Genomic DNA, 19,862 nt, shown 5'->3' with positions numbered 1-19,862 from the left:
GGATTGGCTACTGAGAGGTGAAGTGGCCCTCTGTGGTGCCACTGGATTGGCTGTTGCTAGGTGAAAGGTTGGCTGCTAGGTGAAGTGGTCCTATTGGAGGTCACTGGGTTGACTGTTGATAGGTGAAGTGGCCCTCTGTGATGTCACTGGGTTGGCTGTCGCTAGGTGAAGGTTTGTCGCTAGGTGAAGTGGCCCTCTGATTTCACTGGACTGTCTGTTGCTAGGTGAAGGATTGGTTGCAAGGTGAAGTGGCCCTTTGGGAGGTCACTGCATTGGCTATTGCTAGGTGAATATTTGGCTGTTGAGAGGTGAAGTGGCCCTCTGTGATGTCACTGCATTGGCTGTTGCTAGGTGAATATTTGGCTGTTGAGAGGTGAAGTGGCCCTCTGTGATGTCACTGCACTGGCTGTTGCTAGGTGAATATTTGGCTGTTGAGAGGTGAAGTGCCCCTCTGTGATGTCACTACATTGTCTGTTGCTAGGTGAAGTGGCCCTCTGTGGTGTCACTGGGTTAGCTGTTGCTAGGTGAAAGACTGTTACAAGGTGATGTGGCCCTCTGTGATTTCACTGGATTGTCTGTTGCCAGGTGAAGGTCTGTTGCTAGGTAAAGTGGCCCTCTGGGAGGTCCCTGGGTTGGCTGTTGCTGGGTGGGTAAGAAAGAAAAAGGAGAGAAGAAAGGAAGAAAAAAGAGAGGGGAAGGGATATGAGGGAAAGAGAAAGAGAAAGAAGGGATACAAGCAGAAGGACAGTGGCAATGGCAAGTGTATACACCAGTGTTACTTGATATCTGTACACAAGGAATTCTCAAGGTCCGTCTTTAGAATGATAAAGCCATTTAATTCCTTTTTTTAATAATAAAAAATCTGAACACACAAAACAATATTGTTTTGCAAGACACACACACGGCACAAACAAACTCAGCGCATGCCCCTTTCTCCCCTTCAGTGCATTGTCCTCTTCCTTCCCCGGGGCTTTGGAAAACCATGGCCGATTTTGCCTCCGAATCTTCCTTGTAATTTTTTTTTTTTGCACCTGAGATTCAAGATGTCACCTCTGTCCAAGACCTCAAACAAAAAACCCACTAGGTTTTTTGTTTCTCCATGCAAAATATTCACTCGGTCTCCCCTTTGCAACTCCTTTTTGTGTGTTGTGAGTGTACACATGTTTCCATTCACATTTACGAAAATAAAAATAGCACCAGTTAACTGCAGAAGGGTAAAAAGCCCGTACCAGGTCTACTTCAAATACAGTAAGAGTCGTAAGGTTTTTGAGTTGTTGTCGCTGTCGGTTTTACAAAATAATATATTACAGCTCTTTGGAACACAGTACTGTCTGGAGGGGTGGTACGAGTGGCGTTCATTAAAGATTTCCCCTGACCCACTTCTATTTATCACAGGACACTGAAACTGTACATGTGGAATGATAGAAATCTCTATAGCTTGCGTGCCAATTTGCAACTCAGAATAGATAACGGTCTTGATTTTATTACAGGTGCTGAAGTGGTGTGAGGTTTGAGAATGGACCCAGTGAAAGACAGAGCAGTCCTCAAGTCCCTTTCCTTGAAAGGCCACACACCAAAGGAGACGTTCGATAAGATGAAAGAGATTTATGGGGATGATTCCCCATCATATGATGGAGTCAAGAAGTGGCATCGTCCATTCCAATGTGGTCGGACTTCAGTGCAAACAGCTCCAACTCCAGGGCCACCCCACTCTACTATTGATCAACATACCATCCAGCAAGTGGAAGTCGCCATTTTGGAAAATCAGCGCATAACCATTCACCACCTAGGCCAAAATGTCAAAATGTGGGGTCTGTGGAAAAAAAATCACCCAAGAGCATCTTCACATGCATAAGGTATCTGCTCGCTGGGTCCTCCGGCTGCTCACACCTTTCCAGAGGCAGGAACGAGTCAAACCCTCTCAGGCTCTCTCGACAATGATGTGTCACGGAAACCAGGAGGACTTTTTCAACAGACTGATTGCACAGGGTGAAAGCTGGGTCCATCACTCTGATCCTGAGACTAAAGTCCAGTGGATGAAATGGAAGCATCCTGACTCACCGCCTCCAAAGAAGGCACGTGCCCAACTCTCGGCAGGCAAGGTCATGCTCACAGGACCAGCACGGAGTAGGATTGATAGATTTCCTAGCATAGGGGACCACAATCACTGGCGCATACTAGGCTTCAGTGCTGCCAAAATTGCAGGAGGCCATCAAAACCAAGAGACAATGCAGCATGCTCCCCAAAGGTGTCTGCCTTCTGCAAGACAATGCATCAATTCACAACTCACATTGCCCAAATGGAAGAAGCATGCTTTTTTGGCTTTGACATTCTCCTGCATCCCACCCAACCTCACACCACTGGTCTTCCACCTCTTTCCAACAAGGAAGTTATTATTGAAGGGCAAGCATTTATCAGGTGATGAGACTCTGGTTTCCAAAGTCACAACGTGGCTTTTGGAGCAATGTGTCGACTTCTACAAGCGAGGTGTTGACCGTTGCTTCAAAAGATGGGAGAAGTGTGTGTCCCGAGGTGGCACCCATGGAGAGAAGAACTGGGCCAAGTTTTATTGCTCTCAGTCCACAGGAAGTGGGTCTGGGGAAATCTTTAATCAAGCCCCTCGTAAGTTGGCACAGTTTTCTCAATGGAAAATACAAACACATTAACAATTAAAACAACAAGAAGAAGCAATGTTATTAATCTTCAAGGTGCAGTTTAGCCAAGTTAGAGGAAAGGGAGCACATAGATCTCTCTCTCTCTCTTTCTATATAAAATAAACATCACAATCCCTCTCTACAGTGGTCTAAATAATAAAAGGCGATCGCTTTCCGCACAAGGGGGGAAAACCGTGGCTTGCTCTTTAATTTAATTCCCCCCTCCACCTAAAATTGTACCATGTCTTAGGCCGCTTCCCAATTAAATGAAATCGTCCAGGATTATTTGTGCAAAATCTTCAAAAAGAGGGGGAATTAAAGAAAAAAAGGGGGGAAGGAATGCTTTCTACAGTGTGCTGCACCTTATGAATAAGACGTCTCTGGAATGAAACTGATCTCTTCAAGTACTTTGTACAAAGATAACAGAGACGCAGTTTGCAAAAAAAAAGGAAGAAGGAGGGGACCGGGATTTGTGCGTCTCCATCTAACCTCAGCACTTCTCCCATGAAAGCCTTCCCTCTTGACGCCTTCGCTCTGCCCAAAGCGATTACAGCTTTGAGTTCATGGAAATCATCCGCAACATCAAAGTTCCCGCATTTGCATGATAAATCAGGTGAATTAAAGTAGATTAGTACGACACAAAAGCAAAAAAGGGAAAAGGAAAAAAAAACTATTTCAGAGGCGGCAGTGCAAGTCCGTTTTAAGCTAGACAGAGGGAAACGACGCGAAGACAAACGAATTTAAGGCTTTGATAATTTGCGGACTCTCTTGCAAAACCCCCATGAAAGCAGCGAAAGGATCACCATAAGTCACTTTCATAAATTACTCAGAAGGATCTCTTCTTAAAGGAATTTTAAAGCTAGTTAATTTCTGCCCAAACAGTTGGCTTAGGAGATTGTTCTGGGATTCCGCCGTCCGGTAATTGTGAGAGTCAGACAGCTTAGCACCTTGGATAGCTCTCTGCCGGTGGAAATGGTGGCCCGAGGGCTCCTTGCCCAACAGCGGGTGGAAAGCTTTGCTGCCCAGGATGTCCTTCTTCCGCTTCACGTCTCCATTGGCCTTCTTTGGGAAGCAGGGCTCCAGCACCGTCTTCTTGAGCTGCCCGCCACCTGCTATGGACATCTTCAACTTAGAGGACAGTTTGTTGCAATGGGCATCCCCCCGTCGGGAAGTCAAGGCCAAGCCTTCGCCATTTGGCCACTCAGGCCTTTTGAGGTCACCATCTCCACCACCATTGTCCTGGGTCCGTGCTTTCTTCTTTTTCCCACCATCGCCTTCGATGTTCTCCCGAGAGCCGGCCTTGTGCATGGCCTTATGGTCTTTCCGCTTCTTGGGGTGAGGTTTTGCCAGTCTTTCCTGACATTTGCCCAAGTCAGAGTGGCCGAGTTTGCCCACCTCGCTTCGGACAACCTTGTTCCCTGCCTCTTTCATGCCAACACTGGAGCAATTGTCCCTTGAGTAAGCGGCAGAGATATCTCTTGTAGCTTTGTCTTTAAGATATGGGGGTTTCTTACCCTCATCTTCCTCATCCAGGGGACACTGCACACTGGATGGATTCTCACCTAGTGGGACCTTTTTTGAAGGACTCTGGTTTTGGACAGGTGATGCTATCTTGTCCTTCAGAGGCAATGCTTGGAAGGTAGCTTCAAATAAATGTGGCTTGACAACACTTTCCTGAGGTTTTGCTTCACTGGGGTTCAGGCTGACATGACACCTTGTTTTAGGCTCCTTCTTGCTCTCTAAAGCAGGAGAAAATGCAGTTGCCTTTTTGCTTACAGAGGGGCCTTCTCCATGCAGGTTCTCCCAAATCTCCATGGCATCTTCTGCATTAAAGGTGGTTTTTTCTGCTGGTTCTTTGGTGTGCTTTTCAGTGGGATGAGATAGCTTTTGTGCTGCTGCTGTTTTCTTTTGGGCTGAGCTTGTGAGATCAAGACAAACTGCATCAGAAGACTCAAAGGCAGGAGAGAGATCATCTGTGACAGTGTCTACTTTGGACTGCTGTCCTTCAGAAAGTGAAGAGGCATGTCCAAGCCCTTCTGGGTTGCTTAGTTCATCCTGGGACACAAGAGAAGCATCAGGAGGCAGATCCTCAAAGAGGAACTTCTTTGTTTCAGTCAAGAGGTTGGAAAAATTGCCCAAGAGGCCTTCTGTTTTCATTGATGTCTCAGGTGGAGATGTTGTTGTGGAGTGATGCCTACTAAGAGGTCCAAGAGGCAGTAGAGTTTCACCTTCCAGTTGGAGATCTTGGGTGCAATGCGAGGGTGAGCCAGGTGCAAGTGAGCTGTTATGGTGGCCCACCTTCTTCTTTTTGGCCAGTGGAACCTCTTCCTTGTGGGGTGCCTCCTCTTTCGCGGCCTTGTTCCCCTCCTTCGCCAAGGCCCCTGGCCGCATCACTCCTCGGAACCGGAATGTCCTGCTGCTGCCCACTAGGTGTTTCTCCATGTGCCGGTCATACTGCTCCTTCTTGGAGAAGGTGTAGTTGCAGGTGCTGCAGATGAAGGACTTCTTGATGACGTGCATGACGTCGGCACAGAGCTCGCAGGCATAGAGTGTGGTGTGCTTGATGTCCGCCTCCTCCGCCGCCCCATGCTCCTGGCTGAGATGGCTCCGGAGCTCTTTGGTCTCCTGGTAGAACATGGGACACTTGTGGCACAGGTAGATCTTCTGCAAGCTGTGAACCACCAGGTGCCGCTGGAGCTTGAAGGGCTTGGGGAACTGCTTCCCGCAGTGATGGCAGTCCCGAGAGGGGTCCTTGCATTCGGGGTGCATGGGGGCCAGCTTCGGAGTCACCTCCACTTTAGGGGCAGGGTTGGGAGAAGGGGCCGTGGGTGCTTTGGGGGAGGCAACTGGTGGCTTCGTTCTGCATGGGATTTCCAGGGAGTCCTTGTTGACCGTTGTTGCTTCTTGCCCCATGGGCTCCTTGGGGCCTTTCCTCTCCTTGCAAATCTGGACTTCTGGGTTCTTGGAGGCCTTGCTGGGCTTCCGGCACATGATGGAGTTCAAGAACTGGGCAACGGCAGGGTCCTCTTCACCAAAGCAGTCGGGCAATCCCAAGACCGACTTCTGAGCTTGGCCCTTCCGGGCAAACTGAGTGGCGTGCTCTCTGAGATGTTCGTTGTACATCCAGACGTCGGAGATCTCCTTCAGGCACATCCCACAGGCCCACAGGCCAGCCTTGTTCTTGGCATGCTTCTCCTTCAAATGGTCCCTCAGCTGCTCCCTGGAGCTGAACTTCCTCTGGACGCACATGTAGCAGGTTGGTGGCGGGGAAGGGTTGTGGCTGAGCTTGTGGAAGTCCAGCTCTCCTAATGTCAGGAACCACTGGAAGCAGACCTTGCACTTGTACTGCTTATCTTTTGACTTGAGGTTCAAGTCGCTGCGACTTTTCCCCTGCTTACCTTCTTCTAGCTTATTTTTGCTGGGCCTACCTTGGAGGACTGAGGCTGGCTTAGACCCTAAGGTGCATTCGTCATCTGTGCAACTATGATGATCTTCCCCAACACTGTAGAAGCACATCTCCCTCATCTCATATTTAGTGTTTGGTGTCTCCATATCGATGGTGTGCAATACAGGGGAGCATGGGTTTTCATTTATTCTGGTTTCATAGGGTTCTTCCTCAAGATTGGGAGGTTCTGGACTGTCTCCAACAGTTAAGTGTCCATCAGTGAGCTCCATGGATGGGTTGAGGGATGATTCATCAGCAGGAACATTGTCTCCCTTCTTCTCCAGACTGGTCCAGCTCCCCAAGCTTGGAAGATCACTTGTTGGGCTCTTCTGACACAGAAGGCTTAGCATCCCACCATTCTCCAACTCTGTGACTTCATCCCTTAGTCCAGCCATTCTTTTGGTTGATCCAGATGTGATATCACTTATCATTGGTTTGCTACTGTGACACACGTTGAGCATCAAGGCATCATCGATGTAGATGGAGTCATACTCACATGGATCCTCCCTGGTGACACAAAAAGAACTGGTTTCTCCAAGATCCGAAGCCATCCGAATGGAAAAGAGGTCCATCGTCCCTTCTGGCCTGGTGGTCACCTCTGCAATGGGTTTGGGTTTCTTGATCCTCTTTCCATACACCCGTCGGCACTTTCTGTGAGCAAACTGGTCATGCCTGGGGAAAAGCTGCGAAAACGTGAAGTCATCATCAAAAAGGTCTGGCCCCACGCTGCTCCTGTCCTGAGACTCGTTCTTTGGTGGAAACTCTTCTGTGCTCCAAGGCTGAGGATCTTCCAAACAAGGAGCTCCAGCACCGGACGCTTCTTTGAGAAAGTTCTTCTCAGTTGCTCCAACCTGACAGGGCTGTTGTGGTCCCTTGAGTGCACGTCCCAAAGGACTATTTGGATTCCTGTCTATCATCTCCTCCAAAAGGTTCTCCTTCATTTCAAGTTCTTTCCCATTTGTGCCTTCACTAGGACTGGACTCTTCCTCAGATTCTTTAGTGGACCCAGATTGACAACTCTCCTCCACACACTCTTTCCCATCTGGATCTTTTGCCTGTTTTTTTGTGTTCTCCACACCCTGAAAAAGGTTCTCCTCCATTGTTTCTTTGACAGAAGATGTCCTTTCCTCAACATCTTCCAATTCCTTGACTCTTGAAGGACAAGGCAGGGAAGTGGACTGCTCTGTGGAGATGGGACTGTCTTCCAGGTCTTCCTTGATGGTGGAAGCAGTCAAAATAAGGTCAGTGGTGCTGGGAACCACATCAGATCCAAGTGCTGGGATTTCTATCTCCAGTTGGGAATTTTGAGTCAATGTCTTTTGGTTTGTAAGTCCTTTTGCTTTGACTTTCCTTGCCTTCCCCTTTACTTTCTCCCCAGAAAAACTTTCTTGCTTTTCCATTATTGCTTCTCTTTCTTTTTCTCCTGCATTTGCTTCTTTTCTGGGGTCCAGTTCACCTTCTCTTTCTTTACTGGGACTACCTGTATTCTGGAGTTCACAAGTCGAGCCTGATGAAGCCCCATTGAGGTCACCGAGGCCTTTGTTAACAACAACCCCTTGGGTCTCTCTCTTGGGTTTCCATCTTTGATTCCTGTAGGACTTTGGGAAAGGCTGACCAGCGGCTGCTTTTGCAGTGGGAGAGTCGCATGCTTTCTCTTTGATGGAGAGCCTTCTGTTTTTCTTGCTCATTTTTAATTCTTTTTCCAAAGGAACAGGAGCTGGCAACAAGGCACCCTCCGTTTTACTCAGGTGCTTCACAGTTTTGTGTCTCATCAAGCCAGTTTTGGACCTAAAAGAGACAGAACAAATATCGCAGATCGCTGATGAGCCTTTTCCTTTCTTTGTTGTCTCTGTCCCAGTCTTAGAAATATCTCCTAGCCTTCCTCTCTGGTGCTTTTCTTGCTCCACAAAGCCAGAAGGCTCTACTGCATTCTCAGTTTGTTTATCATCTTCCTTCTCCAAATCATGACCTCCACTGTCTATGCCTCGCAAACCATTCTGTGAAATGTTCTTTTCTGTCTCTAAAATCTGGCCATCATTAAAATGACTCCCATCTTTGTTAGTTGTTTCTGGAATGTGGACTATTGACATCTCTTGGATATCAGCCTTGCTGACTTCCAACTGAGTTTGATCTGCCTGCAAATAGATTTCATCCTCCTTTTCTTCTTGGGGTTTCAATATGGACTCTGTATTTTCCTTAGGCCTTGAGTCCACAGGCAGAGCAGAATCAGCCTTGAATGGAGACTGACCAAATGCAATGACTTGATGGGATGAAGCCTGCAAAGGAATGATGGCATCCCTCAAAGGGCATGTCTCGCAATCTTCTTGGCAATTTGGTTCCTCTTCTGAACAAGGGAGATCCTTATTTTTCAAAGGCAGCACATTGGATGGCTTGTAGTGGTCCATGTGTAGTTCCATGGCTCTTTCGGTTTCTATGAGAGAAGCCAGATCAATGGAGCTTGGAGATGAAACCAAAGGCATGGTGGTGCCCTTCTGAGATCCAGGCGAGTCCAAGGTTGTATCTTTCACATGGCATGGCTGCAATGCCTGAGGTGAAGTGGTCCCATAATGCTCAGTAGTGAATGGTGGAACTCCACTTTGTTCCCTCTGCACAGGATCCCCAGCAAGAGTTTTCTCAGTATGAGGGGAGTACCTGCATGCAAGAATCTTGCTGTGAAGTTCTTCAGATGGTGGCATTTCAACCTCATTGGATGCCATGCTTTCCATATTATTTCTTTGCAAGTCCTTTGGATCCATAAGGCCAGCAGTGGAGGAGAAACAATTCAGGCATGTATTCCCAAAGGGGATGGCATGCTTCTTCTTCAGGCTATGGTCTTCTGCTAAAACTGGGGTGCTTCCTGAGCAGAATTTGGTCCCATGCTGGAGACCAGTGTCCTCAAACTCAGGAAGTTCCGTCGTCAGCTGTCCTTCTGGAGGCTCCTCTCCATTGTTTTCTGCCTGGCAGGTGTTCCCTTGACCCTCGCTGCAGCCTTTGTCCCAAGAAGGGCTGTGCACAGTGAGCATAGCCGTCAAAGCACAGTCTGTTGTTTCTTTCTCCAAAGATCCAGGGCTTTTGTGGTTCCTAAATGCCAAGGTTGCTTTTTCCGGATCTTCCTCCATCTCACCAGTAACCCGACCCCCTTGTTTTCCCTCATCCATGAGTGATGAGGTTACCCCTCGGTTGCCGAGTGGCGAAAGGTTATTGTGCTCCGGGGAAACGCCATCTGTGCAGGTATTGATGTCACCTTCCTCTGAACGCTCATCTTCGAAGTGCCGTTCCTTCTGCTCCAGCTCTCCCTCTGCAAAATCACATCCAGGGCTCTGTGTCACAGCTTTGGTGGTTGCATAGGAAATTCTTTGGTCCAAATGCCCCATTAGCTTGCCTTGTTCCCAAACAAGTTCAGGTGGATCCGGTCCCTTGGTGACACTCTCTGGTTCTTCTCCCAGTGACCTCTTCCTTTTGTCCACCATAGGGCTTCCGGTTACGTCTTCACTTTGCAAGTTGTCTTGCAATTCCTCTTTCTGTCTTGCTTGGATGTAGGTGCTTGGAAGCAGGTGGGTGGTTGAACTGAGGATGGAGAAACAGGGTGCAAGCAGGTCTTCCTCGTTGTTTTTTACTGTTCGGGCCACAAACAACTGCAGCTGCTGCAGCGGATTATCTGCCTTTTCTTGCAAAGCTGGCTCATATTCTTCTATTTTCCTATTTGTCTCCTTGGAATGAGCCAGTGCTTCAAAAGTCGAGTTTTCCCCATCATTGGCTATGTCGGGCACAGCTGGAGACTGGCAAACACTTTGGTTTTCACTCTCTGTTGCTTTTTCTGGAAGCACAGAATCATCCTGACTCTTTTGGAAGCATGCTGTGATGTCTCGCATTTTGGGTGAGTTGGATTTGGGAAAGGAAGGCCCAGTTTCATCTGATTCATCGATGCTTTGGACTCCGGAAGACAAGTCACCTTTGGCCTCCATGACCTCTAGCTCAGATTCTGATTTCGAACCTGGAAGCTGGTATGATTCCAACTTGGCAATGCTATTGAATGCTTCCTCCTTTGGCAGCAGTTCTGGAAAAGCCTCTGTCCTTGGTGGCGAAGTCACCAGAGCTTTAGGGAAGAACGTGTCAGGGCTTTGCATCAAGTGACTTGTGTAGCTTGGGACCTCCATGGCTATGCCTGGGAGGGATGAATCCAGCAAGATTTGGCCAGACGTATCCCTTAAATCCTGAAAGCCATTTCCCACAGAGATTTCACCATCCTTTAGATCTTCATGGGTTTTATCTCGGTCTCTTTTGGTGTTCAGGGGCTCCACCAAAATCAGCTCTGGAGCAGATGGTGCCAAGTGCAAAGGACCAAATGGCACTGGATGATCCCATGGGTTTGCATGGCTCCCATATTTGCCATCGAAAGAGGAAAGTAATGTTTTCTCGCTTTCAGAAGTTTCACAGCCACAGCTTTTTGCAGGAACAAGGTTCGCACTCCCAAACCCATCTTCCGTCAGGAACAGCCCCTTGTCATCACTCTCCTGGTCCAACGTCAGGGGTAAAAACTGGTGGTCAGCTTCACTCCGTTCTGTGCCAGGATGGTCTTTGGAGATTTCAGGTCCTTCTCTAGACGCCTCCTCCATGTGAAGTTTACTTGTTTGCAGCTGACTTTCCAGCTCTGTAACTAATCTTTTGATCTCCAGCTCATCATCTGAGATGCTGCTCATGAATGGCACGATGTTGTAATCCATAATCCTTTCAGGCAAAGGTGTTTGGTGGATCTCACTGAGATACTGCTTTGCAATGGGCTTTTCAACAGAGAGGCCATGAAATGGGGTGATTTCTTCCGGCAAAACGGGGGATATGTCCTCCATCAAACTCCAGTCCTTTTCATGCAGGAAGGAGGGATAGTGCTGGTCAATTTTGCCCAGAGGGTGGCCGGCACATTCAAAGGGGACATAACTGTCCTTGCTTGATGCCATGCCATCATATAAGGTGGTGTCAAACTCGGCAACAAACACCGAAGAAGAATCAAAGTTTAGAGGAGAAGACATCTTTCCTTCTTCATTCTCTACTTCATAAGGCAGGATCTCATGGTGTTTCTGCTTGAATGCAATGTCTTCATGGCAGAAATATGCATTGCCGTTCTGGGACGATTCAGCGGCAGGAGGTGGCGAAAAGAGACCTGAGGACTCATAGCTACCAGGCAATTCTTTGCAGCCATAAAACTTTTCAGCAGCATCAACAAGCATCTTTGGCCTTCCTTTTTCAACTGTCCCTGCATCACAGGAATTGCCACTGAAACATCCAATGGAAGCAATGAACTCCTGTTTCTTCAAACACTTCACGTCTACTTGCTCATAGCTGGCATTCTCCTCATTGGGGAGGCTTTGGGTCCCAATGGAGGATGGGTTGAGGAATTCTTCTGTCTGATATTTCAACGTCTCTCCATTATAGGCAGTGAATGGAGGGCAGTGAGGAGCTCCTTGTAGCCTGCATTGCTCCCTGTCTTTCCGCATTGGCTCATCACTGTCATGTCTGGTGCCCTTGAGGCATTGTTCTGTAGCTTCGGGACTGAAAGGCATTGCTGAGCCCTTGCCATGGATGGCCTTGCTGGAAGCCATCTGGAGCAGGCCTTCCTCTCCATTTAGAGCAAGGGCTGAAACATCCCTTTGGTACGCCTTGACATCTGCCAGCTGAACCTTGGGAGAGTCAACACTTTCTAAGTCTCTGGACAAGTCAGTGGACATCCTACGGCTTCTTCCTATTGCTTCTTTCTCTGGAACATCCAACAGTTTTCTCTGCTTGGAATTCTGCAGGACCCTCTTTTGCTGTTCATTTTCTGTGTCTGAATCTGCCTTCTCTGTGCTTTTGGGGCTGTCGCTGGTTTCGCTGGTCAAACTGGTGGCCTGGCAGCTGCTTGAGGAAGACCGGCTGCTCCTCCTCCTGGCTCTATCCATGCCATGCTCTGCCTTTCCAGGCTCCTTGCTTGAGGCCCTTTGCGGATCTTCTCCCCTGTCTCTTTTCAGTCCACATCTCCACACAGGCTCCTTCTCCATCTCCCTTCCTCCTCTCCCTTGCCGCTTCCGGCTGAAGCTGCTTCTCAGCCTGCCCTTCAATCTGGAGCCCAGCTTCCTCCTGCAGTGTCGTTTGGCGTATTCCACTCTTTCCTCGTCTGACTCTGAGATGTATTCGTACTCAACAAACTTACTGTTCTTGGCTTCTGGAAGCATGTGATCAGGTACACAGGGAAGAGATGTGACTTTGCTGCTCTTTGTGTGCAGTTTGTGGAGCTTGTTCTTCTGCTCCACAATCTTATGGATGAGCTCTTTGCTCCAGGTGTTGCTCCGTTGCTTCTGCTTCTTGAGCTCTTTTGTGATGGAAGTGTCAACCGGCCCAGATTCACTCCCCAGAGAAGATCCTCGAGCCTTGGATTGCTTCACCTCTGGCACAGCTTTGGCTGCCGCTTTCTTGGCAACGAAGGAATGGCTGCAGTTCTTCCTTCTTATCTTCGACTGGGCATCAACATCTTCTGTCTGGTGCTTTGCTTGGTCCATGAACCTACCAGAAGCCAACTCAGGATTTTCCCCTCCATGAATCGGAAACCAGACCTCACTTTGTTCTTGATGTCCTGATATCTTACCCTTTCCTGGGTCTCCAATAGGATGATTCTCATTTTCCTCGCTCAAGGTTTTCCCATTCTCCTCCACTTGCTTTGCTTTCAGCCCCAAAGAGAAGCCCTCCTTGGTCTTGGAAGGTGTCCCTCCGTGAGCCAGTTCTTCATCGGCAAAGACATCGATGAAGCTGCTGTCAATTTCAGGGTTATCTGATTGGTATCCCAGCCCATTCAATGCTTCGGTGATCAAACTGTCCAGCTTGGCGTCGTCGATCTCCAGGTCGGAAGCGCTCAGTGGCAAAGGGTTGGGGGCTACTCCGCTGAGCTGGTTCCCTTTGAGAAGGTCATCCTTAGCATCCCCTTTGACCTCTCCATCCACCAGGAAATCATCTCCTTTGTTTAAGGCAAGCAGTTGGGCATGGGGATCCGGAGGCAGCAGCAGACCTAGGCCAGCTTGGGTGTGTTTTACGGGCCCCGGGGCCCCATGGTGTTGCTTCCTAGTTTCCAGCCCCCGAGAAGGGTCTTTGGCTTGACTCTGGTGGAGGGTGGTGTGCGAACTGCAGAACTGCCGGTGCTCCAAGAAGGAGGAGAGGTTGCTGAAGTTTTGGTCGCACTGTTTGCAGGTCAAGAAGACATCCAGCTGGTCGAGGCTCGCACTGCTCAGGGAGCTGGCCAGGAGGTGATGCGAGGAGGAATATGGCGGCGGAGGCAGCTCGGCCTCAAAGGCCTCCAGGCAGCCTTTGAAAGCCTCCAGGCTGGGCTTGGGGAAATGTCCCTCTGCAGAAGCGCTTTTGTAAAAGAGCTCATCCTTCGAGGCTTCTGGGGAGAAGGGGAAGGGGGCAGAGCTTGGTGGCTCCATGGCTTGAAAGGGTTTGTTGCCTTCCTTTGCACCACACTGGTGGTGGAAGAAGGAGGATGGGTTCAGCGTGAAGCCCTCTTCAAAGCTATTTGGGCTGCTGGACGTCGGTGAGAGTGAGGAGCAAGTGCTGCTGCTGCTGGTGGCGTTGGGTGCGGGCGACGGGAGTGGAGATTCGCTTGGGGACACAGCCAAGGCTGACGGCGGCAACACCAAACCCGGGATAGAAGGCAGCCGAGAGGAAGCAGATGAGGGCACCCCTTGGCTGACGCTGAAGAAAATTGACTTGGTGGTCCGAGAACCATACGCAGCTGGCGACTCGTCCTTTGCCCCTTCGAAGCAAAACACATTGGCTGAGTTGCATGGCTGTGGAAGCAAATCATGCCTGGGTATGACAGCTCCTTCTCCGCTCTGTAAAGCTTTGGTGGCATAATCCGTGGGGCTCTTCTGCCCCTTCCCACCCCACTCCGAAGTCGGGAAAGGCAACTTCTGGCTGGCCAGCTTCCTTGACAGCTCAATTCGGTTCTGGCTGGGCATTGCAGAGGTGAGTTGGAGATGCTGCCAGGTCTTCTTGAGCCTTGGTTCATGGCAACCAATGGCAAGAGGACTACCTGCAGAGCTCAGGTACACAGCCGAACTTGGCTCTACAGAGGAATAAGTCTTTTTGACCCCCTCCCACGGCTGCAGGAGCCTGGGGTGGGCCTGGAGAGCTGTAGGGAGGCTCTTATCAAAAGGCAGTGATCCGACGCCATTTGCGGCTGGGTCGCCGTAGGCCTTGTTCTGAAAGTGCACTTGGGGTGGAGAGACATGTGGCGTGTTCCTTCTCAGAGTGCTCCCTGGATCCAGTATCCTTGGACTAGCTACGCTGTCTTTCGACAAGGGCTGCCTCATCCCAAGGGGCTTTGGCATACTCGAGATATGTAAACTGGGTGGGAAAATGGCTGGGTTTTCTGGGAAAGTGCTTGGGTTGGGGTCGATAGCACCAGGGGGAGAGATAGCACCGTTGTGATCAGTGGAATGTTCATGCCTCCCTTTGTAGCTAGGCAAAGGCCCATGAGTCTGCGGTGGGAGGAACTGAGGCAGAGGAGCAGCGGACACAGTGTAGGCCCGGCTCTCCAAAGCCACACCATCCCCATTGCCCAGAGCCTCCTCTTTCCAGTCCCGGGAGGAAGAATGGAAGGCAAAAGCACCATGTGAAACCACGGAAACGTCAACATAGTCCTGAGCCCGGGCCTCCCCTTGGAAAGGGTCAGTGGGCGAACTGTGCAAAGTCTGGAAGGGGTATTGGAAGGACAAGGGTCCCAGGCAGTGGGCGCTCACTTTGCCACCATCAGGGAAAGGGCACACTTTGGGAGGCAAGACCCCGCCGCTAGTACCGGGGAGGCTTTTCTCTGCCAGCGACCACGCGCTGTTCCCATTGCCCTGGAACTCCAAATAATGCCCGTTGGTGCCGTGGTTTTCATGAGGAGCACCAACCGGAGCCTGGATCTTGGCAGGTGAGGTATAGTTGCTGGAGATATGGCTTGAGGGGCTGTCGGCAAAGCCCCGGGCAAAGCCGAGCTCTTCTGAATGTTGGAGCTCCCCATCTCTTTCCGGGAGACTGGGGACATGGAAGCGGTAGCTCCCCGAAAGGTGTCCTCCGCGGCCCACTGCCTCGACTTTCTTGGGTGGAGTGACCTTCTGCTGCGGGTAGGCAATGCCGATGGTCGGGTTGGGCCTGGCACTACTGATAGTCAGCCGGTAAAGCTGCTGGTGGCCACGTTCGCCTTTGCCAGACCGCCTGTTCTTCTCCTTCCCTCGGCTCTTTCCGGTGGGAGACTGGGGGCTTCCTTTGACCGCGCCCCATGGACCCTCATTGGGAAAACGAGGCCGGTTTTGGAGAGACTTGAAGTCTATTTTGCCCGTTTGTTGGGGCCGGATCACCGCTTCCCTTTGATTGTGCAACTCTTTCTCCTTAGTAAATCTGGACCCGTTCTCGGCTCCGGCGTCCAGCAACTTGGTGTCAAATTCGGCCACTTCTTTCTTGCCGAATGGCTCAAAGGCGACCTCTTTGTCTTGGGCATCGGACCCGGCACCTTCGGTGGCAAAGGCATGCTGAGTCTCTCCCATCATGGTGCGAGGGGACAGGCCTACAAAGGACCCGCTCCCCTCGGATCATCAGCATGAAAGGTCTCCGTGCTCCACGTCATCGCGGATTGTCCTCAGGCGGCAAGGAGGGACTTCAGCCACCTGGGCAACCCCTGGATCCATCCCGGCTATGGAGCAGTCCGGACATCTGAAGCACAGCAAAGGCCCATCTCATAATCCCATGTCAGACCTGCAAAAGAGAAGAGGCAGGATATTTTTAAGGAAAGGTGGATGCTTTTGATGTGCTGACTTTATTCTTTTTTTTCCTTTTAAAAAATATTTTATTATATTTCCACATGTGCAAATTTACATAAAATACAAGGAAAAGGGATAACATTGGGGTGAATTATAGAAAAAGGGGCAAGGAATAGATTAAAAACAGAGGGGTGCTAAGAGGGTTTGAATACAGGAAAAAAGGGGGATGCTTATTTTATTCTTATCATGTCCACATCTATTTCACATTGACAGTGTTGGGGAATCGGAGTTGGGAATTATGGGATGATTCCACCATAAATATAGCAGAGTGCCAGAAGTAAACTTCATAACCAGCAGAAACTTACATGTGGTGAAACTAGGATAAGCTTCTATTCTTAGGATGGCACAGGATTGCAGTCAGAACTTTAGGTTCAAAAGTATTTATTGAAGTAAAAGAAATGCATTCTAGATCAGTGTGTCTCAACCTGGGAGTCAAGACCCCTGAGGGTCGCCAAAGACCATCAGAAAACACATATTTCTGATGGTCTTAGGAACCCCTTTGGCAGAGAATGTCTGCATGTCCTTCTCTTCCTTTTTGGAAACAGACGGCGAATCCTCCCACCAAAAGCCCTCCTCCTTCCCTCTTTCTCCTTCCATTATTTCCTTCCATCCTTACATCCTTCCTTCCTTCTCTCTTTCCTTCCTCCTTCCCTCCCTTCCCTCCTTCTCTTCCATCCTTTCATCCTTCCGCCCCTTTTGTCCTTCCTTCTCTTTTTCCTTCTCTTTTTCCTTCCTTCCTTCCTTCCTTCCTTCCTTCCTTCCTTCCTTCCAGCCTTTTCTTCCTCCATATCATCCTTCCTTCTTTCCTTCCCTCTCTCCCGCTTTCTCCTTTCATTCTTTCCTTCCACCCTTTCGCCCTTCCTTCCTTCTCTCTTTTCTTCCTCCTTCCCTTCCTTTCTTCTATCCTTCCTTTCCACCCTTTCGTCCTTCCATCCTTCTTTCTTCCCTTCCTTCTTCCCTTCCATCCTTTCATCCTTCCTTCCTTTCCTTTCCTCCCTTCTTCCTTTCCCCCCTCTTTCCCTCTTTCTCCTTCCATTCTTTCCTTCCACCCTTTCGTCCTTCCTTCCTTCTCTCTTTTCTTCCTCCTTCCCTTCCTTTCTTCTATCCTTCCTTTCCACCCTTTCGTCCTTCCATCGTTTTCTTTCCTTCCTTCTTCCCTTCCATCCTTTCATCCTTCCCTTTCATCCCTTCCTCCTTCCCCCCTCTCCTTCCCTCTTTCTCCTTCCATTCTTCCCTTCCACCCTTACGTCCTTCCTTTCTTCTCTCTTTCCTTCCTCCTTCCCTCCCTTCCATTCTTCTCTTCCATCCTTTCGTCCTTCCACCCCTTTTGTCCTTCCTTCCTCCCTTCTCTTTTTCCTTCCTCCTTCCCTTCCTTCCAGCCTTCTCTTCCTCCATTTCATCCTTCCTTCCTTCTTTCCTTCCTTCGTCCTTTCCTCTCTCCCACTTTCTCCTTCCATCCTTCCCTTCCACCCTTTTGCCTTTCCTTCCTTCTCTCCTTCCTTCCTTCCTTCCATCACGGGGCAGCAAGACCTCTTAGCAGGGAGTGCTAGCATGTGGCCCCCAAGTAAGAAAGTTTGCCCAGGCCTGACCTAAGCTGTGGAGTTAATGCGGTTTGACACCATTAAATGGAATGGGATCCTAGGAGTTGTAGTTTGATGTGACCCCAGCACTCTTTGGCAGAGAAGGCTGAATAACCTTATGAAAGTACAGCTCCTATCACCCCAAAGCTGTGGCAAAGTGATATCAAACTCCATTAAATCCACAGTGCGTTTGTACATGGAACAATGTGCCATTATGTCCAAAGTATTCTGAATTCCTGAAACAAGAACAGAAAGGCAAGCTGTTCCAGGAAGAAGAAAGCCCAGCCTCCTCAGTGAAGGTCTCCCAAATAGGGGACCCCCGCCCCACAATTCCTGACATACATCTCCAATCCCTGGCACTTCAAAGGTTATTATAAGCAATTTACCTCTGGTGGAAACCTGCTGAGGGAGGCATTCCCCAGGCCTTAGAGGATATTTTTGCATGGCAGGGGGCAGAAAAAGATGACAGGAGCTCCCCGCCCACAGCTTACTCCAGGAGGAAAGCTCTACCTGACTGGCTTTGATTGCTGTAAGCCTCGCCGGGCGGATTTCTCCCCCATGGCAACCACCTCGGGCTTCTGCTGGGACCACCCATTCCTTTGGACTTCAAGGATGATAGCTTGAAGATGCAAAAGTCTTGGAAATGTGGACATCAAAAAAGTCAATTGCCATGGTTTAATGCTATAGAACCTTTGGAGTTGCACTTTGGGGAGGCACCTGCACTACTGGGCAGAGAAGGCTAAAGACCTTGTCAAACTACAATTGCCATGATCCTATAGCATTGAGCCATGGCAGTTAAAGTGGTGCCAAACGGCATTAATCCTACAGTGTAGATGCTCCCAATGCACTGGGACTGTGGCGCAACTGGCTAGGAGTCGGAGTGAGCTTCCAACCAATTTGTGTAGCTTGCTGTCGATCTTTGCAGCCCGAAAGACAGTTGCATCTGATAAGTAGGAAATTTAGGTACCGCCTACGCGGGGAGGCTAATTTAACTAATTTACGACACCATAAAAATTTCCAGCAAGCCTGCAAAGAATGAGGAAGTACACAAATCAGTGTCACAAATGGACAGTGAAGCTACAGATCCCCTAGTGGCCAGAATACCCTCATGAAAAGCACTGGGATTGTGGCACAGCTGGCTGGGAGCCAGTTGCATTAAGATCATTACTGACCGAAAGGTCATGAGTTCGAAGCCAGCCCGGGTCGGAGTGAGCTTCCAACCAATTTGTGTAGCTTGCTTTCAACCGTTGCAGCCCGAAATACAGTTGCATCTGTCAAGTAGGAAATTTAGGTACCACCTATGCGGGGAGGCTAATTTAACTAATTTACGACACCATAAAAATCTCCAGCAAGCTTGCAAAGAATGAGGAAGTACTTCATCAGTGTCACAGATGGACGGTGAAGCTACAGCTCCCCTGGTGGCCAGAATACTCTCATGAAAAGCTGGAATATTAAACAGCCTCTGTGTGTCTGTCTATATATGTTGTGTGGCTACGGCATTGAATGTTTTCCATGTATATGTACATTGTAATCCACCCTGAGTCCCCTGTGGGGTGAGAAGGGCGGAATATAAATACTGTAAATAAGTAAATAAATAAATAAAGCCACTTTGTTGCATTTGACAATATGCCCAAGGCTGAGAATGGAAAAATAATAAACTTTCTAATATACTAATAACATGAGCAACATTCCTAGCAAAAGTTGGAACGACAATGAAATCCAGTAAGAGATCCTAAACACACACACACACACACACATACTATATACTAGCTTGCATATCCAGCGGTGCCCGGGTTATTTGAAAAAGGCATTGTTTGTTCTGCAGTGTTAAGTAACACAATTTATTAGGAAAAAGCCAGTCTTTGATTTTGTTTTTTATAAATGCTCCCATTAGAAAATACATAACGGTGTGTGTGAACTACAATTCCCAGAATCGTGGGTCAATCCTCCCCAAACCAAACCTCTATGCACAGTTGGCCATGTTGAGTGTGTGTGCCAAGTTTGGTCCAGATCTGTCGTCGCCTGAGTCCAGTGCTCTCTCTGGATAAGGGTGAACTACAACTCCCATCTGCCAAGGGCAGTCACCCCCAAATCCTGCCAGTATTTACAGTTGTCCTCAGTCTCCTAAACCCCACCAGTCTCTTCAGTTGCTGATCTATTCCTCTGTGTTTGATGTGTGCCATAGGAAAGTGTAGGAAAGAGTTAGAGAGGCAGTGGGCGGGGTCATGCAATTTCTACATAGAGAACCCTGAGATGCCCGCCTGTGTTGGAGGAAACACGTCAACTCTAGGATGAAATTCTCCCCAAATTAAAGCATTCCTTGGGTGGTGGGCTGTAATGTTTGGGGAGGACATTG

General features: G+C 49.1%; 1 protein-coding gene across 2 annotated transcripts in view; it reads right to left on the bottom strand.

The window, feature by feature from the left end:
• Window positions 1-835: 835 nt before the first annotated feature.
• ZNF469 (zinc finger protein 469) overlaps window positions 836-19,862 on the bottom strand; it is a 255,965-nt gene continuing 236,938 nt past the window's right edge. For both annotated transcript variants that reach the window (XM_060787942.2, XM_060787944.2), the window contains one exon: window positions 836-15,861. In XM_060787942.2, the coding sequence (XP_060643925.2) occupies window positions 3,477-15,656 (12,180 nt within the window). In that variant the 5' untranslated portion in view covers window positions 15,657-15,861 and the 3' untranslated portion in view covers window positions 836-3,476. The remainder of the gene's footprint in view (window positions 15,862-19,862) is intronic.

Source organism: Anolis sagrei, chromosome 8 (genome assembly GCF_037176765.1).
Source record: "Anolis sagrei isolate rAnoSag1 chromosome 8, rAnoSag1.mat, whole genome shotgun sequence".
Taxonomy (NCBI): Eukaryota; Metazoa; Chordata; class Lepidosauria; order Squamata; family Dactyloidae; genus Anolis; species Anolis sagrei.
Note: the sequence above shows the minus strand (reverse complement) of the source record. Positions and strands in the feature narration are given on the sequence as shown.